Genomic DNA, 21796 nt, shown 5'->3' with positions numbered 1-21796 from the left:
TCACCTTCTGCTGGAACCTTTATTTTTGCTGGCTTTGGAACTCTGCACACTTTTACACCATCTAACCAATAGTACAGTTTCTGTGCTCCCAGTTTCAACATGGTCGTTTTGCCATATTCCTAATTGGCATATTTAATTTGCCTTTATGTCCCAAGTACGTAGTTCAAAAGTGTATCCAGGGGCTGGAAGTTAAATGCCACCAGTTGATTGATTGCAGCACTTACTGTGCCATCTACTACAATAAAGATAATAAGTGTAAAACCATTGCTGGCAACAAGAAAATATATTAAGGGCCTTATTTTTAAAGAATGTCATAAAAATGCTCCAGCAACTATATGTTCTTGCAATAGTGCAGATTACTGACTTTCAGGAATTCGTAAGAGTTTCCCGATATAGGCCTGGAAATCACACTCCTTGAAAACACTTGTGAATTATATTTTCGCATGAGCAAATATCGATGTGAATGTTTGCTCATGCAAAAAACTATTGAGCAAGTGTAAATTTTATTTCCCTAAACCTCCTTTTTATGGTGAATACTCCTAAACATGTACGTTTGTTAGTATGCAAATATTTGGAATACATTTCAACCCTGAAAATAATTCCAGCCTAATTCCAACCAGTGTGTGTTTATTTCCAGAAAGATGGCAACATTTATAGTCTTGCTGGAATGTAAAGCCTACTAAAATATGAGCCCTACAGTGAATGGAGAGGCTATTATCAGAGTTCTAATAGAATAAGGATGCTGCTATGTGTCACCTCCCTGCAAGGCACCACGTGGTAACTGGGATTTTTAAAGGGACAAACAGATTTCAGAACCAACCACTCACCTGGACAAGCAGACCGGTTATAAAATCCCACACCCCTCAAAAGGGTTGGGGCAAACTGGCAAATACTGGAGAGAAAACTCGAAGAGGGTACAAACATGCCCATTAAAGGGAACAAATAACATCTGACGAGACTAAGGAACTTTCCAAGGAGATAAAGCATAATCTATCCCATTCCTTCAGGCATAGAAATGGAGGAAATTAATAAGGGGGCATGTGCTGGCATAAACCTGCACACAATCTGAGTTTAGATCCAGCTGCACTTCTATTTTTGCAGGTGCCTCTGTCACTGTCTAGGCAGGAAAGGACATCTCAAGACTCTGATGGAATGAGGGCTGAGATCAAAGAAGTGATAGAAATATAGACAACGTGTAAACCACCTTTAGCAAGGGGCAAGACTGGCGACCAATCCCCGAGTTCGAACTTGAAGATTCAAAATACTTTCAGTTGTAGCAGGTGTCATGTGCAACCTCCTATGTAAGAAGGAGGCCTTCTAAGCCAGGAATGGATGCATTAAAACATCGGATAGCAGTGGCATGCTTTTGAGTTGCCTTCCCAGATCTTGACACTGTCCTCTAGCAGCACTTAATGTAACAAAATATTATAACAAGCATTAAACAAACCTGTGTTTTTGTGTGACAAAATTCAGCTAATTTTCTGAATTATCTCTGCCTCTTGCTGTGCAATCTCATAGTTTTCAGGTTTGCCTGTGCTCTTCCCACGATTTCATTCCGGACATCAACCTAAACATATCTCCTATAGGACAATACAAAATAACCTACATCTGGAAAGGTTACTACAAGTTGAAAGCCGTAGGAGCATGAAGTGCTTGTCTAAAATAAGACTAACTTGAGTTCAGTTCAGAAAAGTTCTTAGTATCTGGGGAGCTTTGAGTTAAATGGAAAACAAACAACATACCACCACTATATCGCATTTGATTTCTGAAGGAATATATCCTGAAACTTATATCCATGCTTGTAATCTGGCATACTACATTATTCAGGAGTCTAAGGAAATCCCAGCATAAAACATAAAAATAGGATCAGGAAAATATACTTTTGGTTTAATCTGAGAGGAATTTCAATTTAAGATTGAAACCAAATCCTTTCCCTAGCAATGTCTGTGATGGATTATTCTTAAAGGAATACCTCAAAACTCTGAACTACTGACAAATACCCATTGAAGCTCTCTGGTGTCTGGTTATTTGAAGGGCTTGGGTTCAGACTCAATAAATAGTTTTATGAAGGTGCACTCCTTCCTCTTTGTCCAAGGGTCTAACAAGCAGCACAGCCATTCATGCCCCCTTTTTGCAGGGTCATCCCCAAACGTTTTACCTTCTTCCTCCTATTTTGTTGGCTTTAGGACTCTGGGCACTTTCTCACTACTGATCAGTGCTAAAGGTGTATGTGCCCTCCCCTTTAAACTTGGTAGGATTGGCTTACACCTGATTGGCACATTTAATATCTGTAAGTCCCTTGTACAGTGGCATCCCTTATACCCAGGGCCTGTAAATTAAATGCTACTAGTGGGCCTGCAGCACAGCTTATGACATCCACATGAGTAGCTTTTCAAATCTGTCTAAGGCCTGCCACTGGAGGGCCTCTGTTTGAAGCCAAATTGGCTTGGCATCTAAAATTACTTACCAGGCCTGGAACTCCCATTTCTCAACATATAGGTCACCCCTAAGGAACGCTCGAGGTAGCCCTATGGGCAGGGTACGATGTAGGTAAAAGTTAGGACATGTGCCTTCATTGTGTGACAAACAGCCTATTTGGTTTCTCACTGCTGTGAGTGCTGCCTCTCTCATAGGTTTCCATTAGGAATTCCCTTATGTGCATCTAAGTGGTACTTTCTGATCTATGAGGAGTAGTGTAGGCATATGTAGTGTGTTTGGAATGGTAGTGAGAAATCCTTATTGGTGTAGGTGGATTTTTTACCACTATTGTGGAAACTGCACTTTTAGAAAGTGGGCGTTTCATTGTGCTTATGACTCTTATGCTTTGCAGCCGGACTTCAATCCATGTATGGGGTAGAGCAGGGATACTCAAAGTACGGCCCGGGGGCCACATGCGGCCCTCTTGACCTCTAATTGTGGCCCCCTGGTTAATGGCAGCACTAGGCTGCTGTACACATGACAGAGAAGGAACATTCAGAAAACCGTTAAATGCACATAATTTATTTACACGTTAACTAAAGTAATAGGAAAAAAGCAAAGATGGTGGCCTAGCCAACTTATCTTTGAGAACACCTTTAGTTTTAAAGACATGATAAACTTCTCTGCAAACTTTAAAAAAGTGTGCTTTATTAAAATGCATGAGTGTTTTTCCTTAGCACATCAGGTTATGTTATTGCATTGAGAGACATTTATTAGCAGTGATATTTTTCAAACATGATCTTAAAAACAATCATGCTGCCCACATTCGGAAATCAATGGCATTATTAAAAGAAGAGTAATTTGTCAGGTGCACCTTGTGCATAGTCCTGGTTGTTATATAACTGGAACAACATTATAGTTTATTAAATAAACCACAAGAAAAGGTATTGTACAGCGCACATCTGGAACTCGTGTATTTCAAGGACTTTCATGTAATAATGAAGAAAAATTAGGCAAACTGAAATTAATCAATTGCCGAGGATCACACAATTTGGTCAAGTGGGAAGCCAGGACAGATGCCAGGTTTTCTGGTTTCACATTTTTCAATTCAGCCATCAGATGAGTCTCTCTTTTCCTCTTGAGTTTCACATGAGAAGTTTATGCTTTGACTTTAATTCTTGGTGCATGAGAATAGAGCATTGGTGGCAACAGAAGTCATGCAACGGCTCGGTTTGTTGTCCACATCTGCTTGGCATCACCCTTCATCACCCGAACCCTTCCCTGCTGGTTTAGGTGCGGCCCTCGGGCAAGCCACAGAGTGTTCTTTGAAGCCCCCGAAGAAATGTTTGTGAGTACCCATGGGGTAGAGTGACAGCTGAGCTTTGTGCATACGTTTCAGACAGCCAACACACAGGAAGGGTGGAGGTATAACAGGATTACATCTGCATACTGAATGGTCTTCCTGGGCGAGGCACATCTGCATTTGTATAGGCTGTGTGCTGCGCTCACACAAATGGCTCGTTTACTCCCTACAGATGTCTGGAGCCAGGGCTGAGCTGAGAGGGGGTGTTGTGCACTTCTAATGTTCTCGAAGTGCCACCCACATCAAAGACAAATTGAGTATAAGTACAGGGGTCGTACCTCATTATTTTAGACCCTGCATGGAGTTGTCACCAGATGCTGCTAACTCTACAGACTGCACATTGCCATGAGGAACTGTTCTGCTGCCAGGAGGAACCGCCCTTAGACTTACTTGCTTGTTGGGCTGACCTGTGGCCTGCTGGACTGCAAGCTGGGCTGTCCCCTCGCTGCTAGGACCCTGGTGTGCTGGCCGGCTCCCTGTTCCTTGCTCATCGTTCTCTTCCCTGTTCTGATCTCCTACAGTGCGTGGTTGGTGTTGTGGGTACTCCAGATCTCTGGCCCTAGCAGGCCTGCTCTTGGCTTGGCCGAGAGTTGCAGCGGAGGGCTCGGTCATCAGCCTCCTCGCCGAGAGCACCCTTTGGATTTCCCCGGGCGGCTCGCCGATGCAGCCCCCTGCCACTGTATCAGCCCAACTGCTTGCCGAGGATGCCCGCAGTTGGTGGTGGCTCTTCAGGCCGGGCGAAGCTCCCGAGCCGGAGGGCTCATCCGACATAATGTAATTCCCCAAATGGAAACACCTGCATTTCTTAGCAGCAATACTTAAGGGGTCTCCCCGGTGGTAGGGAGTGCTGGGTTTGGCACCGGGTGAAGCACCAGAACCGGACGGCTTGCTTAATGTACCCTAATTCTCCTAGTGGGAACGCCGACATTCCTTGGCCGCAATAAATAAGGAGGATTGAGGGTGCTGGTCGCATGTCAGAATCTACAAATTACCACATATGCTCATGGCGAAGCTACTGTATAACACAGTGGTTCCCAACCTGTGGACCGGGAACTCCTAGGGGGCCGCAAAGCCTCTTCAGGGGATTCTCGACTGCTTAGAAAATTAAATATTATTAACAGATTACTTCCCCAGCTTTTAGTAATGGCTCAGTGGGGGATCCCTGGGTTCCAGTAATGATAAAGTGGGGCTCCACAGAAGTCAAACGTTTGGGAACCACTGGTATAACACATAACAGGAGTGCAGTTGTACTGCACCCTAGATCCTAGGGGGATACCTGGCGAACTGTGTGCTTATGGTGAGCTGTGGTGATTTATGTGCACTCATATGGCAATTCATGTAATACTGATGATTTGTGCTGATTCCTACGATTTGATCCCCTGCTGCTGTGATGTCCTAATGTTATGGTATATATCATGCTGATTCCTGCATTGTCAGGGTAATGAGTCTTGATCCAGGATCTGCATCATAAGCGCAGTAAGGGTGTTTTTGTGACGTGCAACATAGAAATTCTTCTTTTTTTTGCACTCATTGTGATGTTTGACAATTGCCTAGTCTTTTGTGGTGTATTTATTGTGTCACTGGAGTGTGTGTGCAAAACCTTACACCTTGACTCTGAGATAGGCCTGACTGCTCATGCCAGGCTACCAAGGTGGTGGGCATGGCTTATATTGAGTGTGTAGCTCCTTTACCCTAACTAGAGTGGTGGGTTCTGCCTGGTTAGGGACATACCCTACCCAGCCCACCCTACCCAGCCCGAAACCCCATTTCTAACATCCCCCAGTTCAGGAGGCCCTGCAGGCAGTGTGCTGTGAACAATATCCATTTCATGGACAAAGAATAGCATGCAGAAGTGAGTTACATTCACCACATGGTCTCCTGATGCACAGTTCATCAGGAACTTGCATTTTCAACATTCTTTGGAGTGTGTATTATGCAGTAATCTTTTACACATACCATTGTATATTTCCCAACAAGCGCAAAGATACCTATGTGCATGCAAGCTATGTGTGTACGGGCAATCCACAGACAGGGACTGATTTTATGAAAGTTGATGACCTGATGAGTAAGACCTCCTATAAGGATTTCAACACCCCTGAGTGACTGAAGTTGTTGGTACAGGTAAGACTCACCTGTTTAGCTCCCTTGGCTACCGAGTCCATACCAGTGACTCCTTTTTCTTTTAGAAAGCATTGGTTTTCAGAAAAGGGTTATAGTGATCTGCCAACGTATCTTCAAATCGGAATGTACAAAATGTAGGATAAGTTACTTACCTGTAATCCTAGTTGTCTTCCAGGGAAATCCTCACCAAAGTCATGAGCACCAAATATTCCCACCTACTTGCGGGGACCCCGAAGCACATATTAAATATATAATATATTTATATATAAATACAGCATACAAATGTACGTAGTACTTTAACACACATATTATATATAGATACACCTATAGATATACATACATATATCTATGCAGCTTATATTAAAGGATAAAAATCCCCAATTTACATTAGAGTTTTCCTTTGATAAATCCCTCTTAACAGACTCAAGCATTTCTGTAAATCAGAAAGAGAACATACATTGCAAAACACAGCCTTTATTTATGAGAAAACTGCAAGGGAATACAAAGGCATTGTTAGCCAATAGGCTGCATTAAAAGCATAAAATGAGAATATGGGCACCACCCCTTTAAGACTTCCAGGACGTCCTGGATCCCATCATGTCCTAAAGGTGACAGTTAGATCGGTACTTTATGGTGACATGAAGAACAGAACACAGACATGTACAAACTGTTGCATGCACGATTCATTCTGGGAGGAGGACTGGTTGCTTATGACTTTGATGAGGATTCTCTTGGAAGAGAACTAAGATTACAGGTAAGTAATTTATTCTTCTCTTGCAGGGGATCCTCCTCTATAGTCATTAGCACTGAACAGAGTAACAAGCCCATCCCACACCCCTGCCAACCAATCAAGAGCCAGCACGAACAGCGGTCATCATTATTAGAATAGATTCCTCAAGGAGGCCTGCCCTATTTGAGTGTCCGTCTTAGTGTCTGAATTTAGACAGTAATGCCTTGTGAAAGTACAAACCGATCTCCATGTAACAGCTTTGGAGATTTCGGAGATGGGGACATTCTATAGTAGGGCTGCTATTGCCACTTTGCCCTATATAGAATGGGCTGTGGGACTGGCAGGTAACTGTTTGCTGGCTAATTGGTAGGTACACAGAATACAAGAAACTATCCATCTAAAAATGGTTTGCTTAGAGGAGGCAATGCCTGTCCTTTTTATTGTAGGTGTGCCTGGTTTGACTGTTTGTAATATCAATAAATTAATCCCAATTCCATTGCTTTATGGTGATTGCTCTTGTCATTTCATTATGTTGCTGTTCACAATGCATACCTAATTTGCTTGTAATGTTTTAAAAGAAAAAAAAAAAGATGTTGATTTTAGGACTATAGGGTATATGAGTCATTGGCCAAAAGGGTGGAGTGTTATGATATTTATGTTTTGACCACTGACTCCACATTGCACTTAGCCTAGCAGGACACCGTCACATTAGTGACCACCAGATTCATTTTGCCTATTGACTTTATTTTAGCATTAGCCACTGCCATGTTAAAAGCTGCAAGTAGTTTTGAACATTGTACAATGTGCACATGTTTTTATTTTTTTGTGTTCTTTCCCACCAAGGGCTGAGGCTGATAAGAATGTACCAAGATGGCAGGGAATGGTCTTGTTTTGAATTGGCACCTTGGGATTGTGGCCAAGTCCCGACGTGTTATTTTCAAAGCTGGCCTAAAGCAATCAGCATTTTTTTAATAAATAAACTTCTGCAGTGAGAGGGGGGTTCTAGAATTTTCCTCTCTTGTTTGTCAAAGTATAAGAGGCCGAGACCAGATGGACCGGGGACAGAGAGTGTGCAGATCTCAGGCATATCCAGGACGCTGGAGTGTGTCATCCTTCACTTGAGGATAATTGATCTCTCTCTGCTCGATCGATTCTTGGATCTGGAGAGCTGATGCTGAATAGGAGGGAGATGAAGCAGTTGTGCCCTTGCCGCATGGTGATGCATATTTTTTCAGTGGTGGAGAATCCCTAAATGTCTGTGAGTAAACCCTCTTTAATGATCTTCTGGACGTAAACCATGTAGGGGATCTATGTACACAGTGCCGTGTTGGATACCTTTGAGATCTTCAGGCAGGCGCAGAGGATCTTCTTCTGGCCCTGTTTCGAGATCTATTCCTTGTCCATGTCTATGACCTGGCTTCTGCCAAACGGGCTAGACGAGTCTTGGCTCGAGGAGTTATCTTCGGAGACTGAATGTGTATATGCCTGTGAGTATTGTGAATCTGCACTCTGTGGAACAGGCCAGTTGCGGGCACTTTCCAGTCTTTGTCCCTGTGCAGAGGAGTGGGAAGAAGCTCCTGAAGAGGCAGCTGAAGTTCTTCCCTGTGACATGTCTAATAGGCAAGTGATGCAACGCAGGCCCATCCGTGGGCGAATGTTACCTCAACGTCGAGCAACGACAATACTGACATCGACGGTGGTCTTGTGGGTGGTTCACGATGCTTAGATGATAAGTGAGGCCTCAAAGTCGAACGGCACCTGCTACTGTCAACAGAGACTGTCTAGGAGGTGTCTGTCTTTATGGTGATTGGCTACTAGTGGCCGCCAAGAGAGACTTCTGCCTTCACGTCGAACAGCACCTGGTTGCCACAGATGGTGAAGTATGTCTCGACCTCTAGTGGTGATACAACACAGTCGACTATGTCTTTGCGTAGTATGCCTCAACGACAGGCGGCCATCGACGGAGTGTCTGTCAGGTGTACTTGCCTCAACGTCAACCAGTTGAGAGCTGCCGTCGACTGAGAATTCTCCTGCAGTGAAGTTGAGCGACGGTGGGATGACGATGGGACTTCCCTCGATGACCTGGGCTTCGACAGCCTGTGATAATGTTTTGCCACCATGGAGACCATTCAGGTGTAGAGTCTCTCGATATCAAAGGTGGGCACTTTTGACGTCTATCCAGACAGGGAACAAATAGGTATTTTCCTACCTCTGGATGTTGATCTTGTTCTCCTTTTTTCTCGCCAGTCAGGAGATCTGCCTCTGGAGAGACCATTTGAATAGAGGTAGTTTTCTTGGAGGAAGGTGTCCTCCTACTGTTCCAGTTTTTTCCCCTCTCACGAAGACCACGTAGATGTATTTTCTCTATATCTTTTAAAGCTCTTTTAGAGAGTTTATGGCAATGGTGGCAAGACTCAGGCAGATGAGTATCAGGCTGACATAAGATGCAGACTGAGTGGTGATCGGTCTGTGCCTTCTTTTTGCCTCAGGCAGAGCACTTGACAAAAAGAGGGCATTTTTGAGAGGAAAAATATAAATTCCTGTAAATAATTCCTTCTCACTCTGGATAGAAAAAGAGGTCGAGTGAAACAGGGGAAAATTATACCTTTTTTGACAAAAAGTAAAAAATGAGAGAGTTCAGTGTTCCAGGATCCTCACTGAAGGAGCCAGAAAAAAGAAGGGCCCTGTCACTTTTGGGGCATGATGGGATACAGGAGGTCCTGGAGGTTTTAAAGGCACAGTGCCATTATTCTCTTGTTAAGTTTTCAATGCAGCCTGTTGGCCAACAATGCCTTTGTATCCCGTTGCAGTTTTCTCTTCAATAAAGGATGTGTTTTGCAATTCCTGCTCTCTTTTTTGATTTATAGAAATGCTTGAGTATAGTAAGAGGTTTATCAAAGGAAAACTCAAGGTAAATTGGGCATTTTTAGCGATTTTAGCCTAATATAGGCTGCGCAGACACACACACACAGATATTAAAGTACCATGTACTTTTTTATGCTATACATATATCTATTTGATACATACAGGGCCCCTGCACGTAAGCAGGAGTATTCAGTGCTTATGACTACTGATGAGGATCCCCAGGAAGGGAACAAAATGTACCTTCAAATGTTGGCTACACTTATCCAGGTTTATGGCCCCTGTTTTTTATAAGGAGGAATAGCAATGTATATATTTTGATTTGACCATATGAGATTGTGAGATTGTCATCAACCTGGACATATGCAGAAATAGATATTGTAACCAGTTTTATTGACATACAAACATTCTAATTTACACCTTCCCACTATTCCTCAGTTTTTAAAGTGATTTACCACCCAATTATGAACTTGCTCCAACTTAACACAATTTAAGTAGAGCTGGTACTTGTCAGCAAAAATCCTTATTTGTTCTTAATGCAACTACAACCAAAAGAACTTTGACCTTTGCTTCTTTATGTAGCCTTCCCGCTGCTGTGGTGATGAACTTGTATTTTTCCATTTTAAGACTTGAGGTGAACAAACATGACAGTCATGGTCTATATGTCGAGGATGGACTACAGAAACTAACCTTATTTCCCCCTCATCCCCCACAACCGACTTACGCAATTTTCTCCAAGTGATCACTATAGAGTTTCTACATGTATAACATTAGCAGGATTCTTTTTTTATTGTTATGTTTCACTGGGGAAGAAGCTTGATGCAAGGAGAAGGCAGACGTCACCAAATACCAAAACCTTTCTCCTGAGGATATTCAGTCTAGGAGAGCATATCAGCTCTTGAATGGTCTCCTCTTAATGCCCTGCACTCTTCCTGAAAACTGTGCAGTAAAATGCTCCCCGTACAAATAAATACAGAGACTAATCTTCTAAGAACTTGCTGACAAGCCAATTTTAGGGCTCAGATATTGTTTTTGAACGCCCAGCAGAAGGCTTATACAGAGCATGGAAGTCATATCTTAATAGCTTGTTTAAGACATAAACCTATAGAAATTCAGCAGTAATAGTTATGTCAGGAAACTATAACTCCTGCCCTAAGGTAACTATAACTTGTGTTCTCGTCATGTACTACTAAATACTCCACATATTACATCTGTCATGGCATCTTTTATGACATCATTGATAATATCACTGCAACATTTGCTGTAAAATAATGGATAATAAAACTGTGCATGGCAGGGGCGCAAGTTATACTTACCGTAGGGCACAAGTTATAGTTTCTTGAGATAACTACAACTGTTGAATTTCTATGGTTTTATGTGTGTAAAATCTGTACATACCAGTAAGTCTTGTGCACTTGACGGGTTTTGAAAAGTTTGTGAATGTAGTTTGCAGCCTCCTCACTGCGTGCTAACACCATCACCCCAGTAGTCTCCTTGTCCAGTCGGTGACAGAGCCGCAGAGGATCTGCCCGCATCCCAAACAGCATTTTAGCCAGGACCGGCAGCACATCAGACACACTATTCTTTACACCGGGGCCACCTGTGGAGACATAACAGACGTGATGACAGAGAGAGCTGAGCAAAAATTAACTATAATATCCAGAAGCATGAATAAGGCAAAGAGTGAGGGCAGTGAGGTCAAAGAAGATATAATGGAGTGAGCTGGGACAGCTACTTAAACCAGAAGAGATGTGAGAGAGGCATGACTTGCAAGATACATGAGCAGGAAGAGGGATAGGAGAGGCAAGCTTTAAAATGAGAGGAAGACCAGAGTGAAGTGCAATCTGAAAGAGGTATAACTGTAGATAGAAAGGTGAGAGGTACAAAGGCATAGTTGGTAAAGACATATGTGTGGTAGAAAATAAAATGGTAAGTATAACCCCTACATACATACGTGTGTGTTTGTGTATGTATTTAAACATATATATTATATATATATTTGTGGTTATGTTTAAATATATATTATTATATAATTATATACATATTTTTTAAACACAAAGTGGTCTTCGCAGTGATTTTCGCAGCACACACTGCTATCGGTGCAGGCAGAAGGGAATGACCAATACCCCTAAAATATTCCATACAAGGTAGACAAATGTTAATGCTGCACTTCAGCCTTCGTTATCAAAGCATCTTTATTTCTTGAGCCATTTGTCTACCTTGTACATATACACACACACCCCCTACTAACTTCCTTACCACCCTAAATCCCATACCAATCTAAAACCTAAAAAGGCCCTTGCTACCCCAAAACCCATACACACCCTAAACCCAAAAATGTCCTTACCACCCCAAAGCACATACCCCATCTAAACCCTAAAAATTCCCTTACCACCCCAAAACCCATACCCACCCTAAAACCTAAAAAATGCTCTTACCACCCCAAAACCAATACCCGCCCTAAAACGTAAAAAAAAATGCCCTTACCAACCCAAAACCCATACCCAACTTAAACCTAAAAACGCCTTTACCCCCCAGAGTATGAATGGTAAACGTATATTTATGGTAAAGGCATAGTCGTGGTAATGGCATCATAAATCCATTTCATAGTAAATGCATAGTTGTAAAGGATGTTTCTCTGGAAGTCCAGCCTTAGAAAATTAATCTGTTTAAACTAGATAAGAAAGAAAGGTAAGCAAGGTCCAACCAAAGTCTTCCATTCTTTTCAATTATTTAAATCAACAATCAGAGAGCATTATTCAGCATTTGCCCTCTAGTGTAGGCTTCACAGGCACATCGGGACAGGGTGCACACATAAGAAGTGAGGCAAGGAGGAGTTGGGGGTGACAGAGGCCTCAAGCTGTTAGAGGAATTAGATGTAATGGACAGAAGGTGAGAAATGATGTGCCTGAGACAACTATGCATGAGGTGAAACTGAAAACAACAGTGGCAAAAGTTCAGTGAAAGGGGCATGAGGGCAGAGAGAGGAGATCAAGCAAAGAGAGAAAATCTTAGAAAACAGGATTCAGCGAAAGGAAGAGCGGAGAGGATGAGGAAGTGGGAGGATATATATGTGGATGGATCGACAGATGCCGAGAGACAAAAGGACAATCCCATTAAGAGGGCAGGTGAAAGAGGCAAAGAGGGGAACAAGATGGGGCAGATGAAAGTACCTCTCTCATCCATGACGTACCCCATATAGCCTATAGTGACACCGCTCTGTGTGTTATGACCTAAGGACGGCCCCAGTTTTACTACAGGTGCATATTGCCATGCAATCATTATATGCCACCTACTGAGAACAAACATCGAACATTTACAATTTTCATAATTTTTATTCTGACAAAAAAAACGCTGTACTTTTGGCAGAAAAACACGAATGTGCATTTTTTCTGCACAACTACTATGCTACCACAAAAGGGGAGGAGCAAAGTGCCTACGATAGCAAAGAAAAATAATGGGAGGAGCCTTATGAAGTGTCGCCAGCCCAGTCATCTGTTTTGTTTTATTAAGGTCTGCAAATTTCACCCATCTTAAACCACTGCAACTGCTTACTCTGACTGCTCAAATGTTTTCATACGATGGAACTTTGTGTTGCTTGATATTTCCGCTTACACAGAACTAAGTAGTCTCTAATAAATATCTGTTCTAATGGTTACCGAATTCCATATTGGGAAAGTGACTCTTTTCCAGTCCCTTGAGGCATGGCCTACAGCACTGTGATGAATGTGCAAAATTATGGCTTTGTATACATTTTGAGTTATTTAACAAGTACTATGGAGTTTATTGAGACCAAGCGGAAATGCAGGGTTTTGAGTGGATGCAGTAATTAATATATAAAAGTGGAGCCTTAATTAACCAAGATGAAACAGAGAACCATTAGCTGTGTCATTGAGTAAAATGCCACAAATGCAACAGTTATGGTGAAAAGGATTATACAGAGGGGTGGAATGAGAGAAGGACATCAGCAGTTACCAACACTGGCAAAAAGGGCAACCGCCGATTGAGATGGCCACTTTCTAAAGCAGCTCTCGCTACCCACTACCTTCTTCCCCTAACTTCCGAACATATTCAGCCAGCTGGACTGAATAACTCAGCGTCTATCGTACCACAAGCCACGGAGGAGTCAGCGACATGATACTTGTGCCCCAGAGCGGCTTCTGAGCGGAGTTGGTAGTAGGGTTTAAATGGCATGCTGGGACTGCGGCCTCTCGTGGCCAGATATCCCGGAAATCGACTGAAGCGTGATCTACGCGAGATTGAGCCCTCCCGGGGGCCTGCTGTGGAGGAAGAGCAGCTGCAAAAAAGGAGCGGTCCCGCCTCCAGTCTTAAGCTGATCAATGGATGCACACTACAAAGAGTTCCTGGTGTCGATGTAGGGCCCCTGGAAATGGGTGCGGGTAGCTGCTGGGACATGCTGCGTGCGAGTCTCGCTTTCAGCTGCCACAAGACTCCACCCCCTGAATAGCGGCAGCGCCCAGGTGCACCTCCCAGCAACGCATCTCACCCGGAGGCTCCCCTGCCGGCTTCACTCGCCCCACACCTTGGGCCACATCGGCCTGTGTAGATGACAGACAGCGAGGTGATCACTCTGACAGCACCTTGAGACTGGTGTGAGCACTGGCAGGGCCAACAGCGTGGCTGTCGCGCTTATAGCTGTCAGTGGACATATTCTCTGTACCATGCCTCCTCCACTGCCGAGATCTCTGGCCTCCACACCTTGGCCCAAATCTTTGAGCCCGGGGACACCGCCCTGCTCTTGGCCCCTGGAAGGCCCATGCACAGTCTAGACCCCCAGGGCCTCTTTATGCGATTTGAGCCGAAGTGAGCGGAAGGATAGAGACAGCGGACGGCCAGTCTTGCAGTGACTCCCACACGCAGGGCTACACGAGGCCCCAGGACCCACGGACCGAGAAATATCTATTTAGTGTGAGATCTATGGACCCAAGGAGGGGTGATTTCCTTCATGCAATACAGAGCGAGCACCAACTTGTGCCCACAGAACTCTACAGATACTTACAAATACAACATGCCCTACAGATGGCACTGCCCAAAGCCATAGACCTCCCGACTTATCCCCACTTGAGGACTGATTACTTGACACCATCTGTCCGAAAAGACGGGTTCTACCTCTTACCGTAAGCTAATACATAACTCCCCTGACACACTGACCCGCCTTCGAGAATGTTGGGTGCAAGACCTTGGTGGTATGGAAGATGATGAATGGCCCGAGGCCTTTGCATCACCAAGGGAGGTGGCTATGAGACTGAGGCTCCGTCTTATAAATCCTGCATCGATCTTACTACTCCTGTATTATCCTGGCCAAGATGGGCAAAGCAGAAACTAATATGTGCCTTATGAAATGTACACAGGAGGGATTATTTTTGCACATGATTTGGAGCTGCCAATTGCTTCCGTGGTATTAGGACTCTGCAGGGACATTTGTGGTACCAATATGGAGGCCTCCGCGAAGTAGTGCCTTCTTAACATCTGGAATACAACTGACCTCAACCGCATGGATCAGCTCTGGGCGACTCAGGGACTAATAGTGGCTAAACGCAACATAGCACAAATGTAGAGGGCGGAACGGGTACCCCTCCTGACTGATTAGAAGTGTGATATGGACTGGTGAATGTTGGCGGAATGGGAATTGTATGAAAGTCGGGGCTGCCTGAACAAATGGTCCAAAATTTGGGGAAAGTGGAACGATTATTTGGGTGATTTGTGCGACAATCGTAGGCACCAGCGAGGCTATCCCACGTTGAATGTGTTCAGTCTTTAACTCCATATCTTGATCAACAAGGGAGGGCCGGAATGAAGTGGAGTTGAATGTGGAAATATAGTAATGTATCTTTGGCTTTGATGCTGCAATAAGTACTATTTACAGTCAATGTTTAACTATTAGTGTTAATTGCAATAAAAAGCTTTTTTTTTTTTTAAACTAGCAAAACGAGAGAAAGCAAATGTGAGAATCTGAGCAAGGGAGACCAGTTTCAAACTGAATATCGCTGCAATGTGACAGAAGGGTGGAAACTTAGGCCTTAGCTAGAAGAACATTTTCTTGTGCAATCCTTGAACTTGTGAGTCACCAATCCTTCTGCTAAATCCTTATGTCTGATTTGTCAACTAAGCACTTGCTCCAGGGTTTTCCTCACAATCCCTTGGATAGGGTTAATTGAACCTTTAAAAGTCAATGACTTCCACTTGCTGTACTCGGCTAGTATAACTATTTTTTTCACTGTACCTGCTCCAGTCTTCTCCCGCTGTGTACTTTCCATGCTCTGCTTTCTGACGGCTCTTGCTATACGTCACCCCCCATTATTCCTCTAACTAGATCAGTACACTTGTTAATTTTACTACTTTCCTCAGTGTTTTCCTAACTAATTTTGCTCCAACGTTGGCATCACTGTCATTGCACTGTATTCCCTTTGACACACACTTTACCCAGTATTTTGTTTTCACCCTTTCACAAGTGTTAATCTCACCATGCACAGGAACACCATAGGGCTTGTCAATCACCACCATGTCATCATCCTGGTAGACTATGCCCCGAGTTAGGACCTTTGCCAAAACATTGGGGTGGACCTTCTGTAGCTGCTGACTGTTCAGCACCAGCTCCCGCACACGCTGCTGCAAAGGGCTGAGACGCTCCTGGTTGGGGAGAGAGAGAGAAACAAAATATCCCCTTAAGATACTATGTGGATCCAAGCTTGGCACACAGGAATCTACAACCCTGTGATATATACATCCTAATATGGTCACAACCACCACAGGTGTTCAAACACCCCTGCAGTAGACATTCCATTTCAAGTACATATATATCCCTGACAGAGGTCACAGTACATGCCCTCTCTCTTAAACAAACTACATCTTTCATGTACTAATCTATCATTCAGGTTCCCTAACACGCTTAAATAAAATATACAAATGAAAAAAAAAAAAACAAGACAGAAAGCACCCTGAGTATTTGACCCTGAACTCAGCTAGACACTCACCCTAAAGTTCACAAACAGCCAGAAGGTGGTGATCCCTCAAAGTACTTAACTCAAGATCCCCTGTATCAGAGAAGGTCTCCAAGAGGACACAGACAAATACTTTGATGAAAATGAGGTTTTGGTTTCCTTGTCGAAAACCAAATACAGCACACTCAAGTATACATCTAATTGAGGCACTTTACTTAGTTATGCAACCCTTCTGATGAACGCAATAATCATATTGAGGTAGGCAAGTTTTGTTCCTCTGTTGGGGCTCAGTTTAGAGCAAAGGTTAGGATTAGCATGCAATTTAGGGTATAGATAAGATCATGTCATATATAATGGATATAACGATGTTTCAAAGGAATGTGTTGGAGGTGTTGTTGGGGTGGGGTTGAGTATGTGGAGATCGGTTTAGATTTACTTGATCCAGGCAGCATTTATTATACACTAGAATGGTAACGTGGTGTACAATATTATCCTTCTCAAGCTGAACGATGAATAGCTTTAATATGGTGGATGTGTTAAATATTTGAAAAGTACCACTCATTGCTGTTGATCGAGATGGACCTGCTTGTTTGCTTTCCAAAAAACAAATAAAGAAATTTGAAAAAAAAAAAAAAACACAATTTCTTAGATTAAAAATGTAAAAAGGTCATTTTTTTAGGCGTATGTATTTTAAGCAGGATAGACAGATTAGACAGACAGACAGACAGACAGAGGTGGGGAAACCACTGGTGGCCTTCACACAGCAGCACCTGCAGTTTGTGCTGCAGTTGTTTTGAGCAAGTTGCTTTTCTCTGAAGTTGTGCCGACACAACATGTCAAAGTCTGCCTCAGCCTCAAAGAATGCAAGGTTGCTCTTACAATGACTTCGGTGCTAGAAATGCTTTGTTTCCGCTCAGTCTGTCAATTACTTGAAAGGGGGCAAGAAATTGGTTAGCTGACTTTGAGGGTCTATGTCAAACCAGTGAAGTGAAACTCACCACCAAATGAATACAGTTCAATGAACTTTAACCTCTACAAAACACACCTTCTTAATGAAGGTGGAGAGCACATCCAGGGCTGAAATGCTCCATTTAAGCCACTCCGCCATCGTTTGAACAGAAGCTTTTCAAAATAAAGGGTTCTACGCAGAATCTAGAGGTGAAGAATGCCTGTCTGACGACTTCCTGCCTATCAGTTGTCTGACTATCCATCTGCAGGAGGCTGGTGTGGCTTATAGTGGGTACCTGATGGTACTTACACCTTGTGCCAGGTCCAGTTATCCCTTATTAGTGTAGTGTTCTAGCAGCTTAGGCTGATAGAGGTAGATATAGCAGAGCAGCTTAGGCTGAACTAGGAGACATGCAAAGCTCCTACTATACCATATAGGTACAATATCATAAGAGACACAATACTCAGGGTTACTAAAGATAAAGGTACTTTATTTTAGTGACAATGTGCCAAAAATATCTCAGAGGATATACTCCCTTGAGAGGTAAGTAAAATACACGAAATATACACACAAACCAAAATCAGGTAAGTAAACAGTTAGAAAAGTAGTGCAAACACTAGGGAACACAATAGGATGCAATAGGCCTAGGGGCAACACAAACCATATACTCTAAAAGTGGAATGCGAACCACGAATAGGCATCTAGGGTAGCGTAGTGTGCAGAGGGTCACTGGGAATGTACGAAAAAACTAAGGGTGTCCAAGATACCCCACCCCAAGACCCTGGAAAGTAGGAGTCAAGTACTACTATTTCCTCAGAAATACACTATAGTCGTGATAGAGGATTTTGCAAAGACCACAACAGACTGCAAAGCACTGAAGACGGATTCCTGGACCTGAGGACCTGCAAAGGAAGGGGACCAAGTCCAAGAGTCGTGAAAGTGTCCCAGGGGGCAGGGGGAGGTATGGGGGGGGGGGGGGGGCAGGAGCCCACTAAACCCCGGATGAAGGTGCAAAATGGCTGCCCCCGGGTGGAAGAAGCTGAAGATTCTAAAACAACGAAAGGTGCTTGGAACTTCTACTTCCTTCAGAAGCAGTCCCACGGAGTGGTGAAGGATGCAGAGTTGTTTCTTTGGCAAAAGGCCGCAAACAGGCTTTGCTAGCTGCAGAGGTAGCGGTTGAAGAAAAAAGGTGCTGCCCGGGTCCAGGAAGGACCAGGATGTCGCCACTTGGGAGAGGAGACAGAGCGCCCACGCACAAGAAGGCAGCACCCGCAGAAGTCCTTGAACACGGGTTCAAGAAGACTGAGCACGGCGGTCGTCTCAACACTACAAAAGAGGGTCCCACAAAGCCGGAGGTCAACTCAGCGAGTTGAGCAATGCAGCACAAGTGCTGTGGACCTGGGCTAGGCTGTGCACGAAGGATTCCTTGCAAAAGTGCAAAGAAGCCCTAGCAGCTGCGGTTCACGCGGTGCACAGGATTACTGTCTGGAGAGGGGAGACAAGGACTTGCCTCCTCCAAATTTGGACAGTTGGACCACTGGACAGTCTGGGTCACTTGGGTCCACCACCTGTGTTCCAGGGGCCACACTAGTCAGGATGAGAGGGGTCCCAGAGTACCGGTGACCCTGAAGTTTGGTGCCTGCTGGAGCAGGGGGAAGATTCCACGACCCACATGAGATTTCTTCGTGGCTTCCAGTGCAGGATGAAGGCAGGTAGCCCCCAAAACATGCACCACCAGGAAACAGTCGAGAAAGCCGGCAGGATTAGGCACTACAATGTCGCTGGTAGTCTTTCTTACTACTTTGTTGCAGTTTTGCAGGTGTCCTGGAGCAGTCAGCGGTCGATCTTTGGCAGAAGTCGAAGAGAAAGGTGCAAAGGAACTCTGGTGAATTCTTGCAAGCTGTTATCTGAGGAAAAGGTCACAGGAGAGACCGTAAATAGCCCTCAGAGGAGGATTGGCCACCTAGTCAGGTAAGCACCTATAGGAGGGGTCTCTAACGTCACCTGCTGGCACTGGCCACTCAGAGGTCTCCATTGTGCCCTCACACCTCTGGATTCAAGATGTCAGAGGTCTGGGACACACTGGAGGAGCTCTGGGCACCACCCCTGGGGTGGTGATGGACAGGGGAGTGGTCACTCCCCTTTCCTTTGTCCAGTTTTGCACCAGAGCAGGGACTGGGGGTTCCCTGAACCGGTGTAGACTGGCTTATACAAGGAGGGCACCATCTGTGTCCTTCAAAGCATTTCCAGAGGCTGGGGGAGGCTACTCCTCCCCAGCCCTTAACACCTATTTCCAAAGGGAGAGGGTGTAACACCCTCTCTCAGAGGAAATCCTTTGTTCTGCCTTCCTGGGACTGGCCTGCCCAGACCCCAGGAGGGCAGAACCCTGTCTGTGGGGTGGCAGCAGCCGTAGCTGCAGAAAAAACCCCAGAGAGCTGGTTTGGCAGTACCCGGGGTCCATAGTGGAGTCCCGGGGATGCATGGGATTGGCACCCCAATACCAGATTTGGCATAGGGGAACAATTCCATGATCTTAGACATGTTACATGGCCATATTCAGAATTACCATTGGAAGTTACATATAGATATTGATCTATATGTAGTGCACATGTGTAAGGGTGTCCCCGCACTCACAAAGTCTAGGGAGATTGCCCTGAACTATGTAGGGGCACCTTGGCTAGTGCCAGGGTGCCCTCACACTTAGTAACTTTGCACCTAACCTTCACTAAGTGAAGGTTAGACATATAGGTGACTTTTAAGTTACTTAAGTGCAGTGTAAAATGGCTGTGAAATAATGTGTGCGTTATTTCACGCAGGCTGCAGTAGCAGACCTGTGTAAGATTTGTCTGAGCTCCCTATGGGTGGCAAAAGAAATGCTGCAGCCCATAGGGGTCTCCTTGAACCCCAATACCCTGGGTACCATATACTAGGGAATTATAAGGGTGTTCCAGTATGCCAATTAAAATTGGTGAAAATGGTCACTAGCCTATAGTGACAATTTTAAAGGCAGAGAGAGCATAAGCACTGAGGTTCTGCTTAGCAGAGCCTCAGTGACACAGTTAGTCACTACACAGGTACACACATTCAGGCACAAACTATGAGCACTGGGGTTCTGGCTAGCAGGATCCCAGTGAGACAGGCAAACACAAACTGACATACATGTAAAAATGGGGGTAACATGCCAGGCAAGATGGTACTTTCCTACACCAACACCTCCCTATTGATATTCAGAAAGGAGCTTAAAACTTTCTAGCTTCATGTGGTGATATAACCTACCTTGTTGTTCTCTACTAAGCGGACAATATAATTTGAAATCCTGACACTCATGTCTATTTTCATCAACCATCCCTCGCCCTTAGGGCCTATGTTCAGATTCTGTTCCCTCTTTCTTTGGTGGATGTATATATTTTGGCGTAGAGTTGTCTTACTTACTTTTTCACTTCTTAACTAGTAATTCTTCGGCCGCTTTCCTAGCATTATGATGTCAAACTCATATTCTCTTTTATAGGATAGAGCTGATTTGTCCAATTGCCTCTTTACGTTTATTTTGATTTGTCTTCTCTCTGTAAAATGCCAATGGCTGCCCTATATAAAACAGCATAAATAAATAAAACACTGCTTTAGAATGAAAACTTTCCTGGCTATCGAGAAGGAAAATGTCAGTTCTATTAAGGATACAGAGTTGAGGATTACGCATATTTTTCTTCCCTCTATTGCTCAGCAGCTTGTCACCAAGTCCAAACAGCAACACAAGCATTGAAATACATTTCCCATGAACCCCAGGGAAAATGGCAAAACCACAGTCCACCAATCACTATCACCCACAGTCCATAAACATTTGAGCTACTCCTTTCTTCGCACGGAGCACCATCTTCATGGACCTGCCCATTTCAATTTGGCTTCTACTCCGCGCCTGTGTGAAAAAAGTAGGCAGTCACCAGGGATGTTTTAAGGTGTGGGCAAATCAGGCAATTACACACAGCCCCTGCCTTCCAAGGGTCCCCTTGGCAAAGTCCATTTTCTCTTTCATACTTGAGTCTATTTCTCGATCTCAACCTTTAATGTATTTTACATTAATTTTTGGTCCTAAAGGGGATGAATTAGTAGAAAATTGGTGCTAAAATTCAAACTTTTTCTGCACAAGGAGTCCCAAAATGTGTCTTGCCCGTGGCTCCCAACATCCTTAAGATAACACCGAGACTCACTGTACTTCACTTTCAATTACCTTAATCCTGTCTGAGACCAAGTGATTATATAATCTACATCAAACCTCAGCTTTTCTCACTCATCCAATGCAGCTCTACATGGGTGGGCTCAAGATCAATGAAAAGTGATCTTTTGGAGGGATAGGCCTCACCTCTGTGTCTCTAAGAGCACAGAAACTTTCTTTA

At 44.1% G+C, this 21796-nt stretch overlaps 1 protein-coding gene across 1 annotated transcript in view; it reads right to left on the bottom strand.

The window, feature by feature from the left end:
- RPUSD4 (RNA pseudouridine synthase D4) overlaps positions 1–21796 on the bottom strand; it is a 63614-nt gene that overhangs the window by 23417 nt on the left and 18401 nt on the right. The window contains exons 2-3 of the mRNA XM_069244413.1: positions 15980–16145; positions 10893–11094 (exon numbers count right to left, since the gene is read on the bottom strand). Of these exons, the coding sequence (XP_069100514.1) occupies positions 10893–11094; positions 15980–16145 (368 nt within the window). The remainder of the gene's footprint in view (positions 1–10892; positions 11095–15979; positions 16146–21796) is intronic.

This window comes from Pleurodeles waltl, chromosome 7 (assembly GCF_031143425.1).
Source record: "Pleurodeles waltl isolate 20211129_DDA chromosome 7, aPleWal1.hap1.20221129, whole genome shotgun sequence".
In the NCBI taxonomy this organism is placed as follows: Eukaryota; Metazoa; Chordata; class Amphibia; order Caudata; family Salamandridae; genus Pleurodeles; species Pleurodeles waltl.
Note: the sequence above shows the minus strand (reverse complement) of the source record. Positions and strands in the feature narration are given on the sequence as shown.